This window comes from Amblyomma americanum, chromosome 10, assembly GCF_052857255.1.
Source record: "Amblyomma americanum isolate KBUSLIRL-KWMA chromosome 10, ASM5285725v1, whole genome shotgun sequence".
NCBI lineage: Eukaryota > Metazoa > Arthropoda > Arachnida > Ixodida > Ixodidae > Amblyomma > Amblyomma americanum.
The window spans coordinates 29,505,219-29,533,172 of NC_135506.1; the positions used below are offsets into that span (position 1 = coordinate 29,505,219).

Here is a 27,954-nt window from a genome sequence, read left to right on the forward strand (position 1 = left end):
AACATATGTGGCACTGTTATGCAACTATTGGAGCTCCTTTGGCTCTTTTCCTCCGTTGCTCAAGCGCAGTTAACACACAAATGACACATGTGTTAATTTAACACTATGTACCATGACCCAAATAAAACTCAATTCTTTTTTTTAATAACCTGCGCAATGGATAAAGGTTTGATGTTGCAGGTGTTTTCCAGAGGTCACCGGCCCGAGTCATGAATCGAAGCTTGTTTCGCAGCAATCTTGGTGGCCTTAAAAATGAACAGTTTCAGGTTTTACTATGGGTGCACAGTAAACTGATAGGAGTAGCGAGGCGAGGGCGAGCGGAGCACCAAGGTCATTTGCACGAACACTGGCAGATGGCGCTGCGCACACTTGCTGCCACCAAGTTCGTCCACTCATTGGATCAATTTGGTCAGGGTGGTCATGTAGAGCGATACTGAATGCGTACCATGCCAGCGATACACGCAGAGGCAGAGGACGCCATTCGCCTGCGGCAAAGCTTGCGGAGCTGCATGCGGCTAAAAAAAAATTGACGGGTCTATCAGATTAATCCCCTGTTGCTGGCGAGCTGTTTGGTACTGCGGATCAGTTTCAATTTTCTAAGGTTCTGTGCCGTGCACTGCCGCTCACTGATGTGCTTATAAAGCTGCAAAAACATAAATAACCACATGCAGTCACAAAGTGGAAATTATGGACCACGCTGCGGCATTTGAACTCTTCTGTTCTGTTGTGTAACGGAAATATAAATGTTTGCTCCCTTTAAGTGCAAGCACAAAAGTAAATTCTACTTGCATATGCATGAAATACCTATTAATTTTTAATACATAAGGCATCAGAAAACTTTGACTGACAAAGCATGGTTAACTTTTTTTTTTGCGACATGTAGTGCACAGCCGTTTTTGCATTCCTGCAATGCGGCCACCATGGCTGGGAGAGTGGCTGAAAAGTTTTATTCAAATAATGCATCAAACCATTTTATTTACAATGCAGGCATTCTGTTTGCCAAAAGAGAAGGCATAAATTAGTGCTTCGATTGACTAACATAAAGATATTGCTATAAACCTGGTGCTCAATTAAGCTACCTTCTTCAGCATGACGTGCATCGCACAATATTTGGTTTGAGCTGATACCTTGAACGTGCGGACTTTTGAACGCATGAAAGGAAGCTGTAGTGAGTGTCACCGGCAACATTATTAAAACAGGAAAATAAATTCTTCCCCACAAGAGCCACAACATAGCGGATATGCTGCTGGCATTGGAGTTCTCAAGCGATGGCGAGTTCAGTGAGTAGATTATTAGGCACTGTAGTGAAACTGCATAATCTCTTGACAGCACACAGTATTGTGCATCTTTTTCATTTCCTTTCATTTATTGAACCCTCAGCGCCAAAGGCATTAAAGAGGGGAGTAGTTACAAAACAAAAATACATAAATAGATGCAATGCATATTACAGAACAAGTACTATTATCATCCTCCTGTTATACAATGTTAGCTAGTGCAGAACGAAAATGCTGTTTATCAATTATGTCGACGACATCTGCGGGAAGGCGGTTCCATTCACGTGATGTATGAGGCAAGAGACTGAAATGCCATTATAGTGTTACATGTTTCAAAACCAACTTTGTGACGATGATCAATGCAGTTTGGCACGTATCTGGGGGACGAAATGAGGGCATCGTGTAGCATGGGGTGATGGTATAGTTTATGAATAAGGCTCAAACGAATTGTCTGCCGGTGGGATGCTAAAATAGGTAAAGAAAGATTAGCTTTCATACTTGTTACACTTGCGGCACGGTCAAAGTTTGACAGGATAAAACGAGAAGCATCATTTTGAACCAGCTCAAGAAAAGTTATGAGCTTATCATGAGTTTATCATGATGGGGATCTCATATCGCGGCAGCATATTCCAGATTAGAACGTATTATTGTTTTATAAAGCAATAATTTCAAAGATGGAGTTTTGGAAAAGTTACGGCGCACGTAGCCCAACATGCAGTTAGCTTTGTTAGTAATGTACTCAATATGTACTCAAACTTTTCTCGCCTCTACTGCTCGCTCATTTGCAGTGAAACTGAACACAGAGCTTGAGTATTGCAGTAACTTTTGTCATGTATTAAGTTTGATAATGATACTTGGGTTCAGCAGCGCATGATAGAAACCCGCAATTGCCTGCACCGAGATCGACGAACTGAAAGCTGCCAGTGCCAGGCTGCCCCGAAGGGCAGTGGTGGCGCAATCAAAGAACCCCTGCTCTGTGTGCCATGTCATTTGTTTCATGGTTGTCAGTAAAGTGTACAGTGCCCTGCATGTACAATGCATGACCTGCACAGCTAGCAACACTCGCCTCGGCGCTTTTCACATCATGGTATTTTCTCCTACAGACAACAGATGGTGCCACCGCTGCCATTCGGCGAGAACACGGCATTTTCAGCTTTCAGTTCTTCAATCCTGGCGCAGACTATTATAGGTTTACATCATGCACAGCTGCTGAGCCAGGTAAAGTACCGTTTTCAGACTATGAGACAAAAAAGTTACCACAATACCTAAGCTTTGTGCGTAGTTTCACCACAAACAAGCGAGTGGCTGAGGTGGGAATATTTTAAAAAGTATTCACAATAAATATGCACAATACTGTATGTCGACCCCCACTCGTGCTGTGTACTTTCCAGAGACCCAGTGTGTGCTGTGGTGTTTTGTCCCGACTAGGGGGATGACAGTACATGAGATTTAATGCCCCAAAGCAACACATGGGATTTCAGTGATGCTGTAGTTGAGGGCTTCGCATGAATTCAGACCACCATAGGAGTTCTTTAATGTGCACTGACATTGCACAATAAACATGCGCCTTACTTTAACCTCCAACTAAATGTGACTGCTGTGGCCGGGATTGAAACTTAAGTTTCAGAATGCTCTTTGCTATGTAGCCTGCAACAAATCAGATAAAGTCAAATTTTGTTTTGAACATCTATACTAATGCTCCATGGCAAAATAATATGAGAACAACTTGACGGCCGTTCCAGGGCTTTCTGAGCAAAAGACAGAGCATGAGAGTGCAGAGAACCAACAGCATGTACATTTATGCGCTGCAGAAAGAGCACATGTGAGGGATGTTTCATTATATAGTCACTCATTTTATGTCACACTTGGACGAGTTGCTCTGAGATTAAGCCCCAGCTAGGAGTCTTCAAGTTCGTTAACTTGGCTTAGAGCTTACGTACAAGGATAACGGCACGTTGCACATAACTGTTTCCAATAACTTTTTATTCCTCCTGCAAAAATAGAGGGCCAAAAATGCGAGTGAATATTCAGATTGTCTGAATCAAGCTCACTGAAGAACAATTCGTTCATGAATGTAACTAATTGAAAAATACTCTCTGCAGCCAATATGCTGCCGCATTTTCCTTCAAATCCATTCCTGCAGGAGGCCATGGCAACCTTCAAAACGCCTCGTTGTTCAGAAAATACGGCCCAGGCGTTGTAGGCATCGGCGTTGTGAACGAAAAATCACGAAGCATGACTCTGGCAGGTAGTGCAGAGAGCAATCTAGGAGGCAGAAGGGCCACGTAGGTCATGTGACCTTGCAGCTTCATCACAACCTGCCCATGGGACAGTAAGCAAACTGCCCACCCTGGCAGGTGGCAGTTAAATTATTGATTGGCTGCTCGGAAAGATCAACCTGTGCCACACAAGGCTCACAGCTGGAAGCACCGACCATCGCAGGGCAGTGGTGCATCGCTTAACCACTGCACCACTGCGCCAGGAAGGGTATGAGGACTCCCAGGGATATATGAATGTAAAGAGAATGACACTCTTCATATATGGGAATTAACCCACTATGCTATCACGTCATACCCTTAAGATGGAGCTTAAGTGTTTCCTCCAATCTTTGTTTTAAAATTTAGGACTCAAGATTTCTGCAGTTTCTGTCATGCCAGCACTGCTGCTCTCCAGCCTTCCTCGCCTCACTGCCCCTATCAAGTTCACTACAGTACTATGGGGTTCACTCTGGTTTGATTGGATTCACTCATCAATATCTGTAGAATACACTATCTTGAAGCAGTCTGTGTTATTAGAGATGAGCAGAGAATAATGAGAAAAACAAAAAAAACCCCTTACCTTGCCCACAAGTTCCTTCTTGAAGAAAAGGCTATGCACCCTGAAATCTGCTTGGAAACTCCAGCTGACATCGCCATCTGGGGGCTTGATTCCGCAGCAGTACACTTCAACTGCCTGTGGCCGCACTTGACTGAGCTTTGGTGGCAGTGGAATGAGTTTATTGGCGGCCACAGTGGACTGGCCCCCAAAGTCCATGTGCGTCACAGTCACCCTAGCCGGTGCACGGTCACCTGGTGCAACTGAAGTCACCTGAAAAGGCCACACACTGTCAATTTAGAATTTCGGTTCCGAACTTTACAGGTGTGTTTGTGTGTAGCTGAAAAAAAAAAATTTTGTGCTGCTCCAGGACAGGCATGTCATTCAACTCTCTAGCATGTAACTACCGTCCACAAGCTGTCCACAGAAGATGCATTGGAAAATAGTGCAATTTTATTGCTACAGTTTTGTCAGCATTGATCTAAAAACGAAGTAAAATTTACATAAGCCTGAATGTGCTGTAGCTAGTCATCTTCCTTTTGACAGGTAACACAGCTTCACTGCACAAGTTTTCATCAAAGCTATCAAGCAGCGCATATTCAATCCTGACCTTCCGCCGCTGTCATACGCTTCTGTGATTGTGTATCTTTTCCCTTGTACCGTCCACAGAATTTTCCTTGCTTGCTGTCGCTCACATGAATAATGACTGCTTACCAACAACGTCGACCTCAACTTACTAGCCAATCTGGGCGTATTACGTACTACTGTGCTCAACACAAGCTGCAACGCAAGAGGTGTGGCAAGAGCTTCGTTCTCGAAGCAGTGCGAACACAGTGGTGCTGGAAATTGACACAGCTACGTGTCAGCCCAGAGAGCTAAGTACACTGAATACCTGCACAAACTGTCTACTTTGTGTGAAGTCACGCAGACTTACGTTAAAGCGAATACCTCGGTTAGTTCACACTGGGTGCGTTGCTAGTCACATTGGGCACAACTGTACCTGAACCCCTGTAGACAGGTGATGTTAACCGCGGTTATTGTAGCTGCGGTTAAGTGGGCTAAAATTGGTGATATTTGTTTCTCTTTGCATCTTCAGGGCATGCAAGGAAACACGAGCTGCTCTCTGATCCTGCACTAAAAAAATTATTTCATGTATTCTCTTTATTTTAAAATTTTGCGCTGCTAGCTTCCAAGCAAACTGCAAAAGGCTACTGAAGCCCTGGACAGTTCAAGTTTTTTTTTGTTTTGACACTCTAGTACCATGAGGTTAAAATCTTGGGGCCCAGTTAACTTCCACTGAATCTATCTCTGCAGAATTTCGTTCACAAAAGCCGCCAATGATAAGACATGAACTCATATTTTCTAGTGCTTGGTGAACACAAGGGACAAGAACACAAATACACAGGACGTACGCTAGTCTTCAACTGTCGTTTATTCGAAAAAACATTCAATATAAGACATCTCAATTGCTGATATTCACACACGCGCAGTAGCAACGCCACGTTTCAAGAACAACAATTCTTTTTTTTACAGATGGGGTGCTGACACATCACACTGTTTATCTATCAAAAAAAGAATTGCTGTTCTTGAAACGTGGCGTTGCTACTGTGCGTGTGTGAACATCAGCAATTGAGATGTCTTATATTGAATGTTTTTTCAATTAAACGACAGGTGAAGACTAGCGTACGTCCTGTGTATTTGTGTTCTTGTCCCTTGTGTTACCAAGTGCTAGAAAATATGAGTTCAAACAATATCCAACTAGCCCAAGTTTCTGCCTCAATAAGATATGACTATGAGAGATGAGTCATTGTATAATGTACAGTTCAAATGCCCATTTTTATTATTTTAATTATTGCTACCCCACTCAATTAACTCACCATGCAATTAGCAGTGGCGGCAGTGACTTGCAGATTCAGTCTCTAGATAGCAATAAGAGTGGATATTACAAAATGACCAATTACTACAGCATGGGTGCACTTCTACAATTCATGATGAACGCTTAATGGGTGGCCACATTTTTGGAAATTTCATGCTTAGAAGCTATGAAGACTTGGAGTGGCAGCCCCAGCTTAGGCATATTTTGAATCATTTAGCTCACTGACTTTCTGTGAGCTAATCACATTAGACCAGTGTGAAAGGACGGCTGGGACAGCGGCGATATATTCTCACCAAAACTCTTTGAAAGTGGTCAGCGGTGCATCGCAGAGCAAATACTTGGCCAGGCATGGGCACAGCTTTTTCCTCCAGGGGTTTGCAGTTTCCCGGCTGTGTGAGGTAGCTGCCGAGATTCAACACAGTCTCCTCCAGATTTCTGACTTCAGCCTTGTCCTCTGAAACAAAGACACAGAAATTGATAGAAGCACTATATATTATCTCAATTGCAACTTCAAAAGTCTATTTCTAGTTGCAGAACAAGCTTCAAATAAACCCTTGAGATTTAAAGCCGAAATGAGACTACAGGATCAGGATTTAAGTTCAATTAGAATTAGCCAGCACAAAAGACAAAGTAGAGAAAAAGCAAGAAAGTTGAATCAGAGATTAGGACATCTTGAGAGAACAAATGCAGCATGCACGGCACACACTCATGATCATATTTTGAGCAAACAAAATACTGCTCAATTCATATTAAAGAGCCTAAAATCTCAAACAACCCAAAATGTGCACTCTTCAACAGCTAGAACGCTTAGCACACAAGTTGGCATGTCATATAGGCAGGAGCAGACATTAGTGCATGGTAGCACTGGTAACAGTTGCATGAAACTTGCAAGGTCGAGACAGCAGATTTATCATGCAACAAAAATAAAGCAAAAAAAAATTAACATGAACAACCACGATCTAGTCTCCGACATAGGCTCATGAGTGCATCTGCAGAAGTTGTGTGAGCAATGCATTAGCAGCAAGTGCTCACGAAAAGCAGCAGCATCAGGCAGGCAGCAGGATCTTATTATGTACTTGAAATTCCCATAACACGACTCTCCACTTGACGAACACAAAAAAATTTGCAGGTGAACCTTCCTTAAACGTCACCCGAAAACCAGTAATGAATAAAAATCTAAAGAAAAACTTCTTATGGTTGCGACGCCCATGTAATGTGACATCTTGTGACAGCTGTCTGCACTGCTGAGGTCACCGTTCACCAGTATACACAGTGGTGCCCTCTCTGCACAGAAGCTCGAATAGCACAAGCACTCTTTTGTACCGCTGCACATATATAACACCACACATTCATGCCGCGATGAACGGCGCCACTGGCCTTAGCTCCTCATTCCTCCTCTATGTTATGCCAACGATGGCGCAGAATTGGCAAACGTCCCTAAGGGGATATCCAGCTTTGAAATCCCGAAAAAGGGCCCAAAAAAGCGATTTTTTGAGAATTGTTGTATCTGCTTTTATGCTACGTTTTTTATGCTGCCCATAAGTTTCATTGCTGAAATTGACCAGGAAGTACTTTTAAAAAAATGGGATTCAATGTGGCTTAAACCTAGTTATACGAGCGAAATTAAGCATGGTCTCACTGTTTCAAATAAAATGTCAAGGTCAAGGCCATCAGGTGCCCAGTGGTCATAGTCATATAATCACGTGGTCATACTACCATAGCTTGGGCCATACCATCATGCAGTTAAGTTTGGTTTGATCTTATGAGGCATTGAAGGTCATTGTTGTGGTGGTGCCCACTGTCTCAAATCAAATTCCAATGTCAGGGGTCAAGGTCGGTACTCAATGATTATAGTCATACGGTTTATTTTGGTTTAATGTCCCAAGGCGACTATGGCTACGAGGGATGCCGTAGTGAAGGTCTCCAGAAATTTCGACCATCTGGGGTTCTTTAACCGTAGTGAAGGTCTCCGGAAATTTTGACCATCTGGGATTCTTTAACATGCACTGACATCGCACAGTACACGGGCGTCTAGAATTCTACCTCCATCGAAATTCGAGTGCTGCGGCCGGGATCAAACCCGCGTCTTTCGGCTCAGTAGCCAAGTGCCATAACCAGTAAGCCACCACAGTCAAGGTCACACTACCATAGGTTGGGCCATACCACCACGCAGTTGTTTGGTTTGACCTTGTGAGGCATTGAAGGTCTTTGTCTCATCCACATCGAAACTGGAAGTTGTACCCCAAGGATTAGAGCTCTCGCTCTAAAAACTGTTTGGTGAACTGTGGCAGTTGTACATTGTGAGGAAACACTTGAACAATCAGTTTTTCTTCGTTTTGCTATTCTGACTAGATGCTCACGTTGTGAACCAGATTTCTTCACAACTACTTCATTAGTTTTGACCTTGTTTGCTTTGTTGCATTCCTAGGGCCATACTGCAGACCAAGGCATCATTTGTTTTCCAAATTTATGAATTTTAATTTTCTAGTACGAAATTAGCTCCTCACTCTGGATATGTCAATGAACGCTGCATCATAAAAATTCAGAACAAGAATTGGTGCTTGGAGAAAAGAAAAAATGCTAAAAACATCTAGACCTGTAGCACGGCAGCAGAAGCACAATGAATGTTGAACCAGCTTTCTGCAACATTTTCTTCATTCTTGAGCTTTTTACCATATTCAGAGGGAAAATATATTTTAGAGAACAATTTCAAGAGACATAGCAGTGAAATTTTGCGAGAGTAGTCATAAAGTTATTTCTAATATGATCAAAAATTTTGTGTAAATACAAGAAATAAAAATAATTGTTGAAAGCAACATCCCCCTTTAACCGCTGTTGAAATAAAATACACCTTACAGGGGCACTCTAGTAACAAAAAAAGAGTTTTACTCTTCAAGCCCGTCTCACCGTCAGCCAATCCGGGTTCCCAGTGCTGCAGAATCCGTGCATAAAAGTGCGACGCACTCATCACCTTGATGATCTTTATACGGACCGTGCCCACAGAAGGCAGGTCGTGCCAGAGTGGTGAGTGATCCACCTGAGGCAAGATCTGGTGGCGGAAGGAGCAGTATTTCTGCCCTTCGCAGTAGCCAAAGGCCTTGAGGTTTGGGCACAGCGCCAGCTTGGCATCAGTTGAGACCCTCTGAAATGGAGGTGGGGGAGGTGGGTCCCATCAATACAAATGCCAATTAAAAGTGCACTCCTCCACACAAACATTCCCATGAAAGTTTAGATAAAACAAAGCAACTAGTATTATTGATACTCCTGCCACAACCCATGTTCCTGGTGTGCAGTGAATGGCGGCTGGAGTTGTGGAACAATGAAATATGCAAGCATGTGTAAGAACTATACTGCCAATTCTACGCAATCCCATCAGCAAAAATTGCAAGTCGTCATCCTCAGCCTGACTACACCCGCTGCTGGATAAAAAGGCCTTTCCATATCTCTCGCCACCCTATCCCTGCAAACTCTTCAATTTCATCCACCCACCCAACTCTCTGCTGCCCCTGCTAAACTTACCTTCTCTTGGTATCCAGTCCGTTACACTTACTGACCATCAGTTATCTTGTCTTCACATTACATGCTTTGCCCAAACCCATTTCTTCTTCTTGATTTCTACTAGGATGTCATTAACTTGCATTTGTTCCCTCAACCGCTCCGCCCGCTTCCGGTCTCTGAACATTACGCCTATCATTTTCCTTTCAATGGCTCACTGCGTTGTTCCCAACTTAAGCTGAACCATTTTGCTAGCCCCCTTTTCTTCCTCTTAGGTGAGTGCAGGTAAGATACAGCTACCAATACCATTTGTTGGGCGAGTTGGTGCTCACGATAATCTATAACAGCGGGACGTACGGGACAGAGAAGAGAGGACACAACATAGAGTGTTCTGTGTTGTGTCTTCTCTTCTCTGTCCCGTCAGTCGCGCTGTTATGGATTATCAAGATACAGCTGTTATATACTTTTCCTTTGAGGGATATTGATAGACTGCCATTCATGGTCTGAGAGAACCTGACAAATGTGCTCCACCCACCCCATTCTTATTCCAAAAGTTATTTCACTCTCGTCATCCAGATTTGTAGTTGCTACCTGCTTTAAGTACACATAATCCCTTAGCACTTCAAGTGGCGCCTTGCTATCAGTTGTAAACTGCTGTTCCCTTCCGACATTGTTGAACATTACTTTTGGGTTAACACAAGCATTTACAAGAACTATACTACCAATTCTATACAATCTCACTAGCACAAATTTCAAGTATCCTTTGCTTCTTGACTTTTGACACAGCTTTTGTTATAAAAAGAACAAAAGTTGTGATGCGATGCAGATTTCAATTCAGACTGGATATCAATGTTCTCGTCCATATTCAACTTTATGCAGGTCTGCGCGAAACTGCAGATTGTTTCAGCATCTATATAACTATGGCACAATGAAGAACACAAAACAACGCAATTCAGAAGGACTGCTCCATGCCTGCTCTAAGATAGTGTGGAGAAACTAAAGAAAGCAAAAAAGGAACTCTGCTGACAAGCCTTATTGAACTCACAGTGCGCTCCTGAGCGGCAAGCTGCTGCAGTTCGTCCGGTATCTTGATGGCCAACCTTCTCAGGAACTCCACAAGCTGTAGAGAACGGTTTCCGTCATCTCTTGTTATTACCACATGGGACACTGGCCCATCAGGCGCACAAGTATTTCCCTGAAACAAAACAAGCAGAAACAAGATTTTAACTTTTATAACTGACCAGAGGCTTTAACTTCATAACAGGTCCTTAAATACGGGGCTGTATCAGCCTGCAGTAATTTAAACTCACATGATTTTAGTGTTCAGTTAACTCGAACAAATTTCAGAACTCTCACTAGCTGGTTAAGCTTTCAGTGCATCCTAAAGCCATTTAACTCAAATACCACTTTTGATTAAATCAACCTTTTTTCTACATGCAGCAAGGTACCCAGGAGAAATACGGACACTCCTGAAGCTGCAGGTAATCATTCTATAGTTCCGATAATGGTTCTATGGTTCTATGGTTTCCAGCCCGATCCTGAAAGCCATTATCGAAACCTAGAAAAAGATATTAACTGTGCAGTCATAGTCACGGCAACTGAATGCCATTGTCTGGCAATGTTTCAAACTGCATTAGTCGCACTAACTAATCTATTTCAATACATCCTTTCACTTCTTTTAGTCACATTTAAGAAAAAAGTATAAGGCATCCTCTGCAAATTCAAGGATGGCAATGTTCAAACAAACGGTAGAAGTGATAAGAAAAACAGCACTGAAGCGTGCTAATCCAAGATTAGCAGTTGTCACAGCCAAAAACAAATTTGTTAAGACCAAAATGTTCCTTTCATGTGCTCTGTAAGAAACGTTTCAAGCCAAACTCCATGAGGCAAAGCTTCCCAGAATGGTTTGAACGTTGCCCTGCTATGTGTTAAAAAAAAAAGGAAACAAGAAAAATGGTGTAATCAAGTCCATTCAATTACTATATTTCATTTTTTTTTTCCAGCATAAATTCGTGAACAATGCGAAATTTCTGGCTGAATTTGAGAGCAAAAAAGCTGCAGCATACACAAGGGCTGACAAAGTGTGTGTTCTGACTACAGCCAGAGTACATTTTCTGACCAAATAGTGTGCACTATAGCTAGTTCTCAACTGTATAACCAAGTAGTATTGCACCAATGCCTCTACTACTAGTACAACAAAACTTGCATGCCCTTCTGATACAGCTCTAATTATTTTACAATGTGTTCACTGGTACCTCACTTAGTTTTTGCCTTAAAGACAAGATTTAAAATGAAATATTCATCTCTCGCTAAACCAGCTCAGACACCATTCCACTGTTACTGTATCAGTAATTGCTAGTTAAAATTAAAAGAACTAACAGAAACTAAAGCAAATTAAGTTAGCAGTATACACCTGTTGAACAGCAATGTACAAAAAGTTTTCCCTTTCACTACACTGCAGAAGCACATTCAAAACTTGCCTTGTCTCTGAATGAGCGCATGCGGTCGGCAATACAGGAGTAGCGAAGTCCAAAGCTGAACTCTGACAACTCCGGTATGTCATAATGGACGAGAACGGAGGCATCACGAATGTCGGCCAAAAGCAGCATGCTATCTTGGACCACCAGAACAGGCGACCTGCCCTCGGGGTGTGCAGATGTCCACTCACTTGACACTTCTGCAATTCAAAATGAGACCTTGCTTACCTCAAGATAAGTGCTTAATTTCTGCTGGAAGCAAAGCAATAAATTAAATCATTAAAAATTGCTGAGCACAGTTATATTCTTGAATAGTTTCTTCCTTTACCACATTGCAGTTACACACTACAGGGACTTCTTGAAATGGTCATGCACATTTTGCTGCAACTGTTTCAGTTTATCATTATTCCTCGTAGGATCTACAGTGTGGGGGTGGTTTCCATTGCATCACTAAGATGAAATTCCGCCCCTGGGGAGGCTCCTTGCGGTAAAGGATAGGCTACATACATCAATGCATGCGGTCGAAACAACAAAAATTAGAGAATAGCGCTGTCTGCATGCTCTATATGCTTCACCTGCTGCAACCCAACCTTGCTTCTGTATCTTCCAGTATGCCAGCCAATGCCAAAATGAGTGAAAAAGGTTCACACTCAAAAAAGTGGCAGCATCAATAACAGGTGTTTCAGGGCTTTTTTAAACCGAGTTTTTACGTCCCACATGAATACAGTTATGTTAAACTCTTCCCACAAACTGTTTCCTTGTGCAATTTCACTAACCAAAAGATAATTAAATGGGCTTCTATGCGCAGAAAATTATTTCTCATACGCTTCACGAGCTAAAGCCGAACCTGATGCGTACAGGAGTAAGTTGTAAGATGCCACAAATTAATTTATGTCGCAATGAACAGGAATGTCATGAGTAGCGAAGTTCAAAATTTAATGACAAGGAGCATTCATGAAGATTCACCCTGTATGGCAGCCAGCGTCAGCTCATCGTGAACCAGGAGGGAATGCACACCGGATGATGAAAGCAACTGCTGTGCTGCAATGGCCACCTCTCTCTTAGCCATTGTCACCACCACCTTTTGACCGCAATGTTGTTTCAGGATTGCTGTTTAAAAAAAAAATATAGAGGGACACTAACTGTAAATTCACCTTGCTGACGCAGACACAAATTTGAAGTGTTTCTCAAAAATTGAATACCCATATGCAAACCTCCAGAAAGCAGCCATCATGACTACACAATGATCAGTTAGTACACACAAGCTATCGACATTTGAGGATCTGTCAAACCATACTGATCAAATTAACTGTACTACGTTCTCTGATCGGTGCACTGTGATAAGTGTAAGCTCTGATACCTTCTGCTATCAACTCACACTTTGGTAACTGCAAAGCATGAACATATCCTCCAATAGTACAATGTGCAAGCTAGCTTCCGAGAGTAAGTGATGCCCATGCATTTATAAGTAAATCGATGCCTGGGAGTGCACAAACAACCTCATTACAGCTCAAAACATGCAAAAACTGAAGCTGTCTTGGCCCCTCTAAAGGTACGCCTAGGTTTTGGGAATTCCCTCAGTAGAGCATAAAAAGCTCTGCAGACTTTTATAGACAACCCTGTGAACCTCACTAACCCACATTTGAAGCGGCACTGCGTAAATTACAGGATCAGGACAGAGAAACACAGAACATAGGCACTAGCAACTACTGATTTGTCCCAGTGATGGAATAAACACTCGTACACGAGAAAAACTTGCAAAAGAAAAGCAATCCCTAAATTTTTAAAACACAGAAAGGTTCGAGACAGTAGTTCCCAAACCAGTTTTATCTTTTCAGGTACCGTACATCCCTGCAAAGGAATTAAAGTGACACGGTGTGCGAAAAGATCCTTTTTTCTGTACATTTCATAGGCTTCAGCTGTCTCACCAAGTGCAATGGACTTTGTATTCCCATGGGGTGACAGCTTCACAGAAGTTCACCTGGTATGTCAGGAATGGCTATCATTACTCAAAAACGAAATTCGCTGCATGATTAGGGGCAGCAAATTAGACGTTTCTCTTCTTTAAATGCTCTCCCCATTACTTATTGCACTGCAGCAATAAAACGCCATTGTTGTCAATAATTGTGTTGCATGCTCCTCTGCCTGCCTTTTTTAACGCGACAGCGTTAAGGGCCCCGTGTCGCAGAAAAGTCGGAAGTGCCACCAAATGACATAATTTTGCGGGAAATACTAGTAACATCAAAAAAGCCACATTATAGCATAAGCGCTGTTGCCTTTCTGGCCAACAGCTGTTGCCATCATGAAAGCAGAAGTAAAACTTGAAGATGACGATGCTGCAGTCATACCCGCTGCGAAGAACATCGTCATCATCATTTTGAAACTGCTCAAAGCACCTGCAGCACTTCTCATTAAGCTAAGTTGTAATGCCACGTATAGCTATATACGGGCACGAAAAATTTCCACCCTCAAAAAGAAGGTAATATGCTCACCAAGCAGAGCCTCACTGCGTGCATCTGGGTCGACGTAGTGGGCAACTGTCGGCACCTGCGCGTACACGGCGGCCTCCAAAAATGATGAGAACATGACCAAAGGGTTGGGGATTGCTTCAGGCGAATGCAGAAACATGCGTAGGTTGTTAGTCCACGTGGTTGAGCAGACAAGGATTTGTGGGGATCGGAAGGACCGCAAGTGCTTCTTCTTCCGGCTTCGCAAGAATTCCCTCATCACCATTACGACCTGCACAGCCATCCCAAATAATCTTGAATCAATGTCAATCACAGTCTAAATAAAAATGGTACCAAACTGCCAACTGAAACAGTTATCTGTTCGCGTAAGTCTCAACTAAAACTCATGAAACCACTTGGAAGTTAATTTGGTTTCAGAAGAAAAAAACAATTAGTCCTCAGCTCGTTATATTTGGGACACCAGTTATAATGTCTTGTCAGATTTTCCCACTGTGGGAGCATCTGAAAGAATTAAATGGTTTCTTGCAGTTTTCATGCAGGAATGCATTTAACGGCTACATTTTCCACTTCCATTGTCTGTCATGGTTCCATCAACCAAGGCTACAGGACATTCAAAGGTGCCCTAATGAGGCTCAGAAGAGTTTCAAAAATTCTAGTGTGTTGTTGTTGTGAGTATTACTTCAAATATTGTCAAGTGAAGCAGTACTAACTGCGAATGGCTTTTTTAGTGCCTAGCACTTATAGTCCCAATCACGGATTTTGCAGATGACAGTCCAAAGCCTAAGCCGGGCAGTCTAAACCCTCTCTCAATATTTAGAAAAGGAAAGGCGCATAGCTAGTTCAATTTGTTGGTGGACATCTCAAGCGCATGCCAACTAAGGGCTTGGTAACCCAAAGTTTTAGTCAGGCTTCCTGGCACGTTGCACCCACCAACAAATTGAACTAGCTATGTGCCTTTCCTTTTCTCAAAAGCAAGAGAGGTGTTACATCATGAATAAGATTAGACCGGAAATAAGACTGTCTTATTTGCATCTGCAAGCCGCCTCTGCTCTCTCTCTTTCTCTCCTCTCTTCGTAGGTGAGCTTGACTTTGGCGACGCTGTGACGCCATCGAGTTTTGTTCTATTCTAACCACAGTCAACAATTTTCAGTAATTCGCTGGTTCCAGTGTTGTCATGACAATCCACACCTCCGTTTTGTATTTGTCCAACAGTCTGTCACCATCGTCCAGGACCAGGTGGCAGCACCGGTTCAGGTTCAGGATGAGTCGCTCGTATTTGTTCAGGTAGCGTAGAAAGCTGTGCGGGGTGGCCACCAGGATGTCGACGCCATTGACAATAGGCACCTAAGCAAAGAGTAATGTACCAACACCAATTTATGTAGAGTGTAGCTGATGGCCATTCTGTGAAATGGCCCCTCTATGGAGTTATCATTGACTGCTTGCAGCAGTGGCACTAGATGTAACAGAAGAATCCCACGAACAAAATCACTTTCTGTCAATGGTATATGGCAATTTAAACATGGAACAGTATCTTACAAGAACCTTTCAAGGAATGTAGATTGACAATGAATTCAGTAATCACTGTATGTCCTCTCCAAAAGAAGAGGAAACACAAGTTATTGACTAGTGATGGGGATGGACTAACAATCCATTCCCAAACCTCACTGCACGTTTGATACCACCTTTTCTGAATGCTTGTTTGATTCAACTGCAAAACTCTGCCACTCGTGCAGCCCCAACAGTCACCTCTTTTCCACACTCCGAGCCGGCAGCATAGAGGGTGCAGCAGGTAGGACCCTTAGTTTTGGGAGACAACAACTTGACCTGCTCGTAGATGCGCTGGGCTCCCTTCCAGGTGGATGTCAGTATTAGGACCAAGGGCTGCAATGCAAGCAATGCACCATTCATGAGCACGCATACAGTGTTCGTCAAGTAGCACAGCAATGTCATGCACAAATGCTAAGCTGGACACCTGAGCCAATCGTTGAGGCACTGTGAATGGGAAGTTATGTGCCTAAGACTGAAACACTCGAAGGGTCAATGTATGGTATGGCATTGCTTGGCATTCTGTAAATATGCAAATTCGAAAGCCATTAACTGTGATGATTCCCCCAAACTAGCAAATTCAACAGACTCCATGAGCGCCCTCTCAATGGCACCATGCTGCATGGGAAAGAAGCAAGAAAGGCAAAAGCAATACCCTGCCTCTGAGTGAAGTAAAAGTGTGAGTCGTTTCATACCAGCAATGTGCACTGTCTGTTTTGGGAGCCTCTTCACAAGCTCCCACTTAGGTCATGCCGGTGACCCATTTTAGCGTCTGTCTCAAGGCTCAGCCATTACAACCCCATAGCAATAATGTTTTTCAAATATATACTTTTGGTTTCAGAAGAGCATAGGCTGCGTGAGTATAGGTCACAAAACATCTTGCAATCTTCAGGAGCCTCAAAAGCACTGCTATTTTGAGAAAATCCCACTGCACTTTCAATGCAAACTAAAGCCATGTGTCCTTTCACTCTGGTTTGTCTGTGAATGAGCCACTTCAAGGAACTTTACTTCATCAGTCAGATCACCTCGCAGAGCTCTAGATTTGAGCATTGTTCAGAAAACTCCGCTGTACTCACTCCAACGTCATCACACAGCTCCTCGTATGCGGAATCAGTCTGCACTTGCGACATCAGCGGTATGAGGTAGGCGAGTGTTTTGCCCGAGTGTGGAGGAGCCACAGCTACCACATTGCGGCCAAATGTTACGGTTGGCCAGACCACCGACTGAATGCAGGAAGGACCACGGAACCCCAGGGACCACAAGCGCTAGAGAAAGAAAAAAGAAAAGGGAATTGAGAAAGAGAGCGATGGGTTAGGATTGTCGCAGAACACAAGCTATGGGTCACGCAGTGAAACATAAAAAAAAGCTGGCATATCTAATCATTGAGAGCAAACAGAATATATGCAGTCCGATCACGCCACAACGAATGCTGCAACAAAATTTCTGCCACAACAAAGTATTTCCAATTCCCTGTCAGCAAACTATATAAAGCAATGCCGTTATTTCTCTCACAATGAACAATTTGCAGGGCTGGCTTCTGTTTCAATGAAGCTTTTGCGATAAAGCCATTTCTTTTTTTCTTTTCATCAAAAACAGGTGCCAAAGTCAGTCAGCACTTTCAGAGGAGCCACTGACATTCCATGCGGAATCGGATGCCAAGTGACACCGAGCAATTGGTGCGTTGCAGGAGGAATCCGCTACCGGCGTGAGTGCACTACCCTCACTTTTGCTCCATAGACGAGCATCGTAGAAAGGAATTTTTTACTTTTCTTTTTGGCGCAAATGCACCGCTCTGTAAATGGCAGAGTGACGCCGGTTCTAGGCGGAGCCCCAACAGAACGACATGCAGCAGGCGTGCTCATGCCACATGCCACAAAGCGCATTCGAAGAATCAGTAGCAGGGCATGTTCATGCCACGTAGTACTTTGGTTTGGGCTAGTTGGTTCATAGCTGTAGCTGATGTCAAGACAGCTTGGAAAGAACAAGGATAAGAGAGGCACAAGAGAGGCACCTGTCCTATTGTGTTCTTGTGCCTCTCTTGTCCTTGTTCCTTTCACACCATCCTGACATCATGCCACGTGCCACAAAGCGCGTTCGAAGAATCATAGCAGCCGCATTCCTGCCACGTCATTCACAACATCAATTCAAAGTTTCATATGACCCCTATCTGACGTATGCATTGTGATGCAAGTGCACACATGGCACATCAACATAGAAATGCCTCCAGGCAGCACACTTGCAGTTCAAATTCTGAGACAAAAATGGCCGCTTTTATATAAATGTGAGCAGGGACAAAAAAATGGTATCATGCACTTTAGTAACCAATGCACCGGATGCTTTTATGATGCAAATACATCCACTTTTAGAAATTTTTGGAATAACACAAGAAAATCATGCCACAGCACAGATTTTGCAACGAAAGGCCAAATCTGACAGAATTTTGGTAATTAACATTGCTTATTAATTAATTATCCAGTCCAATTTCTCATTCTTTAGGTCCAATTCCTCAACAATGATGTTGCTCTTTGGCAAACTTTTTCACGAACCCCGTGAATTTTATTGCAGTGGAATTTGGCTAGTTGTACAAATGGCTCAACTCCAGGAAAATTTTTTTTAACTGCGACAGAAGATGCAAGTCTTGAAACTGTCAAAAAGCTAAAATTTCGATCTTTCTGAAATGGCATACTCAGGTTCAATATACTCTAAAGTACCTATCTATAAAGCTTCGAGCTCTAAATCGACCTACAGCTGCTAAAAAATTCATAAATATGACACTTCGGAAAAAATGAAGCAGAACTTTGCACCCGTTGCATCTCACAACCACGTCCTGTATTGCCGCCATCTTGGTCTTGTTCGAAAGTTGGCACTCTTCGTTACATTCTGGTAATGCTCTCTATTATGAAATCCTCTCAGAACGTCTGCATTCTGCCATTTTCTGAGCCCTCTGCAAAAACCACCAACTGGCTGGCGCATGTACTTGAATTGCAATTTTCTCCGCTTCATGTTTTTGCCAACATGCATGACTTTAGCCTTACGGAAGTTTTTGTTATGATTTTACAGTTCGATTAATCTTATATCGCTCAATTCAGGAAGAACTAAACTATGAAGCTATACTATTTTTTTCATGGTTGGGTCAAACATATCAATTTTTGTGAATAATAATGTCACCTAATTCATAATTATGGTACTTTGACATAATTAAACATTTTTATTTGATGATGTGTCTCAATAACAGTAAAAATAGCGTAGATTTGCGTGACAGGTCTTTGGCTACAGCTCCATTTCGACTGAAAACAAAATGCGTCTTGACGCCCTATAAGAATGACCTAATTAGTACATAAGTGAAGCAGCGTGAAAGAAGAAGCCCAAAGGCGAAATGAAGAAGGGACAGGAAAGAGCACTGAACTGCTTCACTTATGTCAAAAAGGACCAACTAGCCTAGAAAAAAGTTCTACTTCAATACCTAATAAGGTTTCAGTTCTTTTCCCATAATAGAACTGAGATATAGTGAAGCTAATTACATTTTTGAAAACAGGAGGAAGAAATACAAAAACATATCTAGAGAGTGTTGAGGCCACTTCTTCATTGCATTGCAGCCCAGAAAGATGGGACATCGAAATCAGGTCTCCGTCACCGGATTTCAGTTCTCGGGCAGTTTTCAGGTGCACTTAATGCCACTCACCAGCTAGGTCTGGTGATCCTTGGCCAATTTCAGGCATGCTTGCAAACTCCAACCTTATTTTTGACAGAAACCTTACCTTCCTTTGGCTATGGTTGGCCTGAATGGTTTGGGATTTCATTATAATTGTAATTTCTAAAAACTTTCCTGAGGTCTCAAAATCTCCCTTGTGTTGCATTCATTCAAATAACGGAAATTAGTAATTTTCTCATCATTCTGTCATTGCTACTGGTGCCTATAACAGCAACCTTATCAAAAAATGAGAATTTGGCTGCTAACACTAAATTCCGTGAAAAATGCTTAAATCCTTGATTTTTTGCAGAATCACTGGAAGCTAGGAGTCTTACTAATATCAAATTCCTAGGCGAGGTTCTCTGATTGCATTTCCCCATGGTTCACAAAGTGGCATGATGACCCCGCAGGCCACCTAGCTTCAACTTTACTACCTTGAACCGCAGCAGTGGCCAAATGGTTGAGCATCTGCCTCGCATGCAGAAGGTGTAGGGTGGTGTTCGATCCCCGGTGCCTCCAGGTGCCCACCGGTGATACAATGGGTACAAGCTTTCCCCTGGTCTGGTGCTGGGCTTCTTTAGGGTGAGATGCTTTGGAAATGGGTCTTTTACCCCAACTTGAGAAGTCGAGAATACCTTGTGCCATGGCGCTCTTTGGTCATAGATGCCCTTGCGCCATAAAAATTCATAATCATCCTTCATCAACTTCACTAACTTAAAGCTCCTCTTTGAGAAACTGATAGACTCCTGAGACATGCCTACTCTGAGCTTCACTGCAAAGTTTGCAGCGAACTTTATAAATACAGGCTAACACTTGCTACAGGAACATATGCAGGCTTATCTAATTGTTGGGAGTGGGCAAGGACTATTCTATCATCATCCCTTTGCTTCTTCCCCCCCTCCCCCCCCAACCATACAACTATGCCTCAGCACGTGTCTCTAGCTTTCAACTACAGGTAACCTTCATCACAATAAAGATGACGGGCAATCAAACTGCTTCAGTACAATCACTCTCTTAGATACGCAGGCACCTAAAAAGATATGTTACGTTATACCTGAAGATTTACGTCACTTCATTTTTTGTCACATCCACTATCATGTCACTCACTTTTTCTCACAATCGGTCTTAACTGAACCTCACAAAACTGTTTTAGCCTGGTCCAGGGTGTAAGGTAACAGTTATCCAGGTCCTATATGCCCTATGATACTCACTTCTTTCATAAAGTCAGGAAAGCATGTGTCATCCAGGCACGTTGTTGCAGACTTTGGTGCTCTCAAGCCATGGCAAAGGGCTCGCAATTTTGACTTCTGGGCAGGCAGAGATGGAAGTTTGCCAGAACCCTGCACAAAAGCAACGGTGGAACACAAACAAGCAAACAAACAAACAAGCGAGGACAGAATTTTGCAAGAAAGGTGCAAACAAATTTACATATTGATGTCGCAGGGCCTTTCAAAGGCATATTAAAGCAATGGTCTATCTCTCAATGGCTATTCTTGTATAGCTTGCTATAATGGCCAGTGAGGCAGCATCCCCATATTAAGACACCAGAAAGTGCATAATGCTAATAAGACTAATTTAAAGGGCTTCTTGAAAACATCAGCACATGCTCTCTAATGTAATGTTTTTATAACTATGAAGATTTCAAAAATATTCAAGGTGATATGCAGCAAGTATTCAACTCATAAACATATTTACAAAGATAAGTGCTCTTTTCCCCAGTATCCCTTAGTGCTTCTAAACTCATTACAAGATAGCTGTCAGCAGTCTGCCTGAGCAGTTATTCACAATGACACAGTGTACAACATCCACAGGTCCTCAATATCTGTGACCTGTTAAGAGTTTGATATCTGCCATAAATGAATATCCAAAACATGTTTGTTTCTGGACATTTTAAACATTTTTATTAATGAACATAGGTTAATCTGAAAGACATAAGCAAGAAACAAAAATCATAGAACCATGCACAACAAAACAATTATTATTATCTGAATGTTCGGCAGTAAAATGGACAATGAATTATCAGTGAGTAGTCAGAAAACTGTTTCTGAGTGCTAGACACTGGTCAAGCCACAAATCCTTTATGTAAATGTTTGAATTAAACCTCTGAAAAGCATTGGCTTCACAGCAGAACAGTAAGACAACTCTCATGAGTTTGATGTGGTCCGGAAGCCTCCAAATGACTCAGTTCAATCCTTAAGTGAATGTTTCTGAGCGACATGCATAACGGCTCACATCACTGACATTACACAAAAAGTTTTGATTTGATTTGAAGGGGCTTAACGTCCAAAAGCCACTGAGGTTATGAGGTATGCCATAGTGGAACACGAAAAGTGCTCACAAAACTAAACTGTCAACACCAGAAAAAACTGGAGGGGACACTGAAGTTGTGTCTTAAGGGTATGATGCAATAGCTTTAATGGGTTAATGCCCATATATGCAGAATTGTTCACCCTCGATTTTACATTTATAGATCCCTGGTAGTTCTCATACCCCTCCTGGCACAACGCTGTACCAGTTAAGCGATGCGCCACTGCCTTTAATTGTGGTGGCAGGTGCTGCCACCAATGGGGCTTGTGAGACCCAGGTTAATTGCAATGCTCTTCCCAATTAAACACTCGCACCCAACCATTATTTTAACTGCCACCTTCCATGGTGGGCAGTTTTCTCACAAACTGGTGTGTGGATTGTGATGGCGTCACAAGGTCACATGACCCAAGTGGCTCGCCTGCCCCCTAGGTTGTTCCACTGGGGATTTTTCATAGATTTTTCGTTACGGACAACGACGTCAATTTTTCTACAACACAGGGTCCTTAGTGCTATCGCATTAAACATTGTAGATTTACAGTTTACAGCTACTCTGTTACAGAATCAAGATTCAGATGATAGAATGACTGCAAGTTCAACTGGTCAATACGAGCAAACACGACATACCCGCAATTGCCATGGCTAGGCAGCCATGTGCTGCACTCAGATAGCAAAGGTATGGTTTTGCTGTTCATGTCTTTGCAGCTTTTTGTTACATTACTACCATAAGATTAACACCATGTGAAATCAGGGTAACAGATACACACAATTGCGATCTAAAGCAGCCCTATTTTCACTCATCTTAGCCCCGGAAGCATGAACTTACAAAATTAGCACTGAAATGAGCACCATTCTTGAGCTGCATATAAGGGTCCAAATTGGGTGGCACTTCAGAGAAGTTCCGGAAGTCATGGCAGCTGTTGTGAAAAGGGAGGGAGAAAAGAGGCATACGAATGAGTCAGAATTAACTAAGAATAACTAACAAGGGTATCAAAATGAACAATGGTACCAGGTTGAAAAAATTACAAGCCGCTTGATGGTTGAAGTTAAAACTGCCATCAAACTTCTAAAATCTCTGGCAAAAGGTAGGCAGGCCTGCTCTCCAGGTGAGTAAAATAAAGAAAAAAGAACCACTTTGAAGCCTCCAGAAAACCCAAGTGCAGTAGATTCCCAGAAGACCTATACGTACTCCATCTCACAAGTCGTTTCCAGCACTGTAAATGCTAAAGCAGTCTGTGCCTATCAAAACAGCACACACTGCATAAATGTGCACCTCCATTCCTGTCATTCTGTGACTGGCAGCTCCACCAATGCGAACGAAAGTGTACCAGTGTCCAGCTGCTGCATGCAGGAGACTCAGCCGACTCTGTGAACGCCACATTTGTGAATGACGTCACGCCAATTCGCAGCAGGCCTCCACAGTGCTGTGTTTATGCAGTCTTTCTCTGCTAATTTAACCAGTGAACAAAGTGCCAGTTGTACTTTCCAAAAAAAAAAAAGCCAGAGCTATCTTTCCAGTTACTGCAGTTGTTTGAGAATAGTTTAACACTTAAAATATTTTTTGTGTTGCTGCACCTGCAAAAAATTTGTGAGACAGAGCATAGAACACTATATTGTCAGCTCTTGCTCTATATTTAATATCCTACGCATTCTATAATAGGATACAACTTTAAAAATGGCGGTTGCTAACACTGGGTGACGGTCCGTGGCGTACTGTATTACTCTGCTGGCCCATCGCAATAGTAAACATAATCAACTTTTAATGTTTGACTATATTAAACAAGCCAGATAGCAAAATTCTCGCTCCTATAATTTTTTCTTGTGATTAGTTTTTTTGTTTAGGTAATAAGAAAAGTTTTAACAATCTACTTTTTTGTTGTGGAGGAAATCTGTGTGGTAGTCGTGAATGTGGGCAGAGCTTCACTGCAACTTAAGTTGTATCCAACTATACAATACCTTTTATTACATCAGGGTCATTTACACATGTAGTGTCACTGAAAAAATTCTGCCCAGACACTTAAGACTGCTTGCGTGTGAGAATGGAAAGCATTAGAGTGCTGAGTCATGCTATGTTGCAGAATGACTATGAGGCATGACTATGCATACTTAGTACAAACTCTATACATCTTATATTACATTACTTTTAAAGTGCTGAGTCATGATATGTTGCAGAATGACTACGAGTCTTGAATTTCATAGGTCACGGTATGTTATGTTTCATCACTCATGACTATACATGTTCGCTTATGAATTTTGACATCGTAAACTGGCATTCTGGCATCCTCCAAATTTTGCACCATAGATGGCGGATGGCGGATGCCGGCTTTTGCTCTAGTGGGACATATAATGCTTTCATATTAATAAAGTGCCACCATCATGTATCTTTCCTTGTTTCTCTTGCATGAGATCTTAATTAAAAGAAGAGTACATTTGCAAACATATCACTGGAAAATAAGAAAAACTAAGCAGCATAGGCTATATTTCCCTGGACACAGGCAGCTTGGGCTCCTATGAGCCTTCCACTGTGTCTTTCTTCAATCCACACGAACGCAAAATAAAAAAACAGTGCAAGCTAGAAAGACAGAAACCCTGAAAGACAAGAAAGGGTGATAACTCTGACATAAGATGTAGTTCAACTTCTGTAGGACAGAAAGGCAGGCGATTGCCTAATTCTAAAGCACGAAACATGAAGACAAAAAGGATGAAGCGAGACAAACAAAACGCCATGTTTGTCTCGTCTCATTCTTTTCGTCTTCGTCTTTCACGCTGTAGAATTATGCATATAGTTCAAGCTTCCCCTCCTTTTGAGTGCAATGAACTGAACTCTTCCCAGTAGAGTGCGTTGGCTTCGAACATCCCAGCCAAGTTCAACTGTCCCATGTAGCACACACAGCTTACAAATAAAGCACAAGTTAGGTTTTACCTCTTTTTACAACAGCAGGTATTTCACAGAGTCAGGTAAAGAAGGTGACATCAGCTAAGTGCACAGCAGCCCACAGCATTTTTGTGACATCAGCACACAAATATGCCACATATGTGTGCCATTCAATAATCGTGCAGATATCATACCAAGCATATTAAAAGTTTTCAATAACACAAAAAAATCTGGCCTAATGCACAGTCTTATATCCATATAAAATCTTTAAAAAATCAAACTTCTTTAATAGGCAGCACTTAATAAAATTAGCAGCAAATCACTGAAACAAGCAACAGTGCTTCTTCTTGCAGACTTCAGAAGAATTCTTTTGAGACATCGCTCACAGATTTCTCCACCAATTCCGAGGCAATAATAACTGGCATGAAAGTGGCATGAAAGGACCCTCCCGCTTCTGAAAATCTATAAGGATTCTATTCCCCATAGCTTGCACAGGACCTCGTCAGCACAAAGAGCACAACTAGTAAGTAAGCAACAGATGCCAGGCATGGTGCATGCACACTCACCAAAAGTCTTCCGTTGCCTTGCAAACATTCATGGCAGCAAGGTCCGGCTCTTCAAGGGTGAATTTGAGGTTCCACTTTGCTTCCTCAGCAGCCTGATCCACATCCTCTTCGATCACATGACATGGTGTCATAAAGCCTTCGTACTCACCCAGTTTGGGTGGTCCCTTGCGCCTTGATTTTGCAGCAGCCTACAGAGAATACAAATGGTGCCTCTTGAGTGAAAGGCTTACCACATGCTGCATGTGGTAAAACATGCTGCATGGGGAGGTGCTGCAACACCTTCCTATGAAGTTGAGGCCTAATGTTGCCGCTCATCGACTTGTTGAGAAACCTTCACAGTTCCGATGGTACACTAAAAGCAAGGGAAGCCCATATTATAACCAAGCCTTTGGTAAACAAGATTGCTTTCAGGTGCCTTCCAGTAGTTTACAGCACTTATAGTGCAAAACTTTCAAAAAATACTCAAAGGCAGTGCTTATATCAAGTGTTGTAAACCTACCCTTTTCAACCGTAACAGCCAGTGCAGAAGCAATCCCAGGATGTCCATATATGCTTGCACAAGTCTTAGCTTTCAATGGTAAATTTTTCAAATACAGTTAAGATTTAACAAGACACTGAATCAAAAATTTCCTTCAGCATTTATAAAGACTCAACCAGAAAATATGATTTTGATACTACACGTATTAATTATGCAGATATGGACAGAAGCTTTTCAGTATGTACATCACATGTACTTAGAAGATCTTATCAAGCAAGCCATCATTAAGCATATTTAACAAATGCCCTCGAAGCTGTGCAAAACACAGCCACCACTCCTCAAACTCATATGATGTTAACATATCATCATTAAAATTGTAATCAGGTTTGTGTAACCCTTCTGCTTGCCATTGCACTGCCAGTCTTGTCTTGTTTCACAAGTTTTTTACTCACTGCTCAGACAAGAACCCTACATCTGCGTACCCCCGCCACACAGATCCCATCGCATTGGTCACCGTCTTCAAGTTCTGCGCTCGCGTGACTGTACTACTATCTTTGCCAACTCATTTTTTTGTCCAGTAGCACCTGACTGGAATGGCCTTTCCCAGCATATATCGCTTCCACAACCTGCCCATCAACATTTACAGCTGCTGTCAATGTCACCGCCTTGTAAATCCCACCCCTTATGTAACACCTCACAAGAAGGTCTTTAAACAAAATAAGGTGATGTGATATTAAATAAAGGTATTGCATTTAAACCCTGCGTGTCTCATAAAGCAGAAAAGCATTGGGAGCAGCTATTATGAAAAAGCAATTTTTCAGCCTTTTCAGCACATGCCTGCTGGGTGAAGACAGAAAATAAAAATGCAGTTCAATTTAGACAACTTCACTCCTTCGTTAAGAAAAAAATGAAAGGTGCACATATGAAAAGACTCACCTGGCCTTTGGTTTTAGTTGGATTAGAGGCTGCCTTTTCTGCCCGTGGCTTAGCCTTGTCAAGTGCCTGCAAAGTAGGGGGCAGAAGTTTCAATATGTCTCGAAAAGCTTTCCACCATGATCACAAGTGATCCCAATGGGAAGTATTCCTTACCTGACCATCAGGTGATCCAGCACAAGCAGCTTTGGTTCTCATTTCAGGATTCATAAGATCCACTCGCCCGCTACCGTTAGATGCCTCTTTGGATGAGGAGGATGTGGATGAGGCACAGGGAGAAGAGAAGAAGTTTTGCCTGCACAGCCCACTGCTTGAAATTTTTTTTGGTCGAAGCAGCTCTTTTAGTTTATCTGCCTTGCTGACCACCTGCGATAAGCACCTGTCACTTGCACCTGCCTGAGGTGGCACTAGTCCGACATTGTCACCATCATTTTTGGAAGGTGAAGGGACCGCGAGATGAGGGCTCGAGTTTTGTACTGGTGCAATCGTGGTGCCCTCTTCTACCTGCGCAATGGCTGCAGTTGAGCCGGATGGTGGCCGGATCACCTGGCCACAGGGTTTAGCTGCTGGCTCTTCAATGAGGTTAATGCCAGTCGTGCAAGGCAGTGCAACTGGCTCGGATAAGGCGGTTAGGGTTTGTAGCAAACTGTCAGAGATCAGTTTGAACAAGGACCCTTGGGATGCGGCAGCGGGGCACGAAGACATGGTGGTTGGTGTTGACACATTTGTTCCATCTACAGAACGCACTGCTTCATGCTTGCCAAGATCTTTGGAAGCAGCATCTTTCAGAGACAGAGCTTGAGGTTCAGATGACCGAGCTAAGGGGCTAGTAGATGAGCTTGACTGCTGCCTGAAAGAGCTTAGTGTGTCGCCACAAATGGGAGTTCCCACTGACACTTCTTCCATATGATTGTCCAGGTGGAAATGTTGTTCCAGAATTGGTGGGAAAGCTTTGGAGGCTTTGTCAAGCGTTTCTTGCGGCTCTGCTAGGGCACTCTTCTGAAAGTCGTGGCACAAGCTGGAGCCCTCAACATTTGTTTCGACTGGCAGGTCCGGCACTGAGGGATGCTTGTCTTCACCATTTTTATGTTGAGCCCCTTCCTCTTTCAACAGAACACCTAAAGTAGAAGAAAATGTACATGAAAATTTTTTATTAAA

The 27,954-nt window shown here is 42.6% G+C and overlaps 1 protein-coding gene across 1 annotated transcript in view; it reads right to left on the bottom strand.

The window, feature by feature from the left end:
- LOC144108122 (uncharacterized) overlaps nucleotides 1-27,954 on the bottom strand; it is a 63,748-nt gene that overhangs the window by 16,394 nt on the left and 19,400 nt on the right. Inside the window, exons 8-22 of the mRNA XM_077641402.1 lie at nucleotides 26,953-27,914; nucleotides 26,800-26,865; nucleotides 25,386-25,573; nucleotides 22,771-22,861; nucleotides 20,852-20,980; nucleotides 17,026-17,214; nucleotides 16,151-16,285; nucleotides 15,593-15,748; nucleotides 14,429-14,675; nucleotides 12,903-13,046; nucleotides 11,940-12,136; nucleotides 10,505-10,654; nucleotides 8,872-9,106; nucleotides 6,258-6,418; nucleotides 4,113-4,361 (exon numbers count right to left, since the gene is read on the bottom strand). Coding sequence (XP_077497528.1) covers nucleotides 4,113-4,361; nucleotides 6,258-6,418; nucleotides 8,872-9,106; nucleotides 10,505-10,654; nucleotides 11,940-12,136; nucleotides 12,903-13,046; nucleotides 14,429-14,675; nucleotides 15,593-15,748; nucleotides 16,151-16,285; nucleotides 17,026-17,214; nucleotides 20,852-20,980; nucleotides 22,771-22,861; nucleotides 25,386-25,573; nucleotides 26,800-26,865; nucleotides 26,953-27,914 — 3,299 coding nt within the window. The remainder of the gene's footprint in view (nucleotides 1-4,112; nucleotides 4,362-6,257; nucleotides 6,419-8,871; nucleotides 9,107-10,504; nucleotides 10,655-11,939; nucleotides 12,137-12,902; nucleotides 13,047-14,428; nucleotides 14,676-15,592; nucleotides 15,749-16,150; nucleotides 16,286-17,025; nucleotides 17,215-20,851; nucleotides 20,981-22,770; nucleotides 22,862-25,385; nucleotides 25,574-26,799; nucleotides 26,866-26,952; nucleotides 27,915-27,954) is intronic.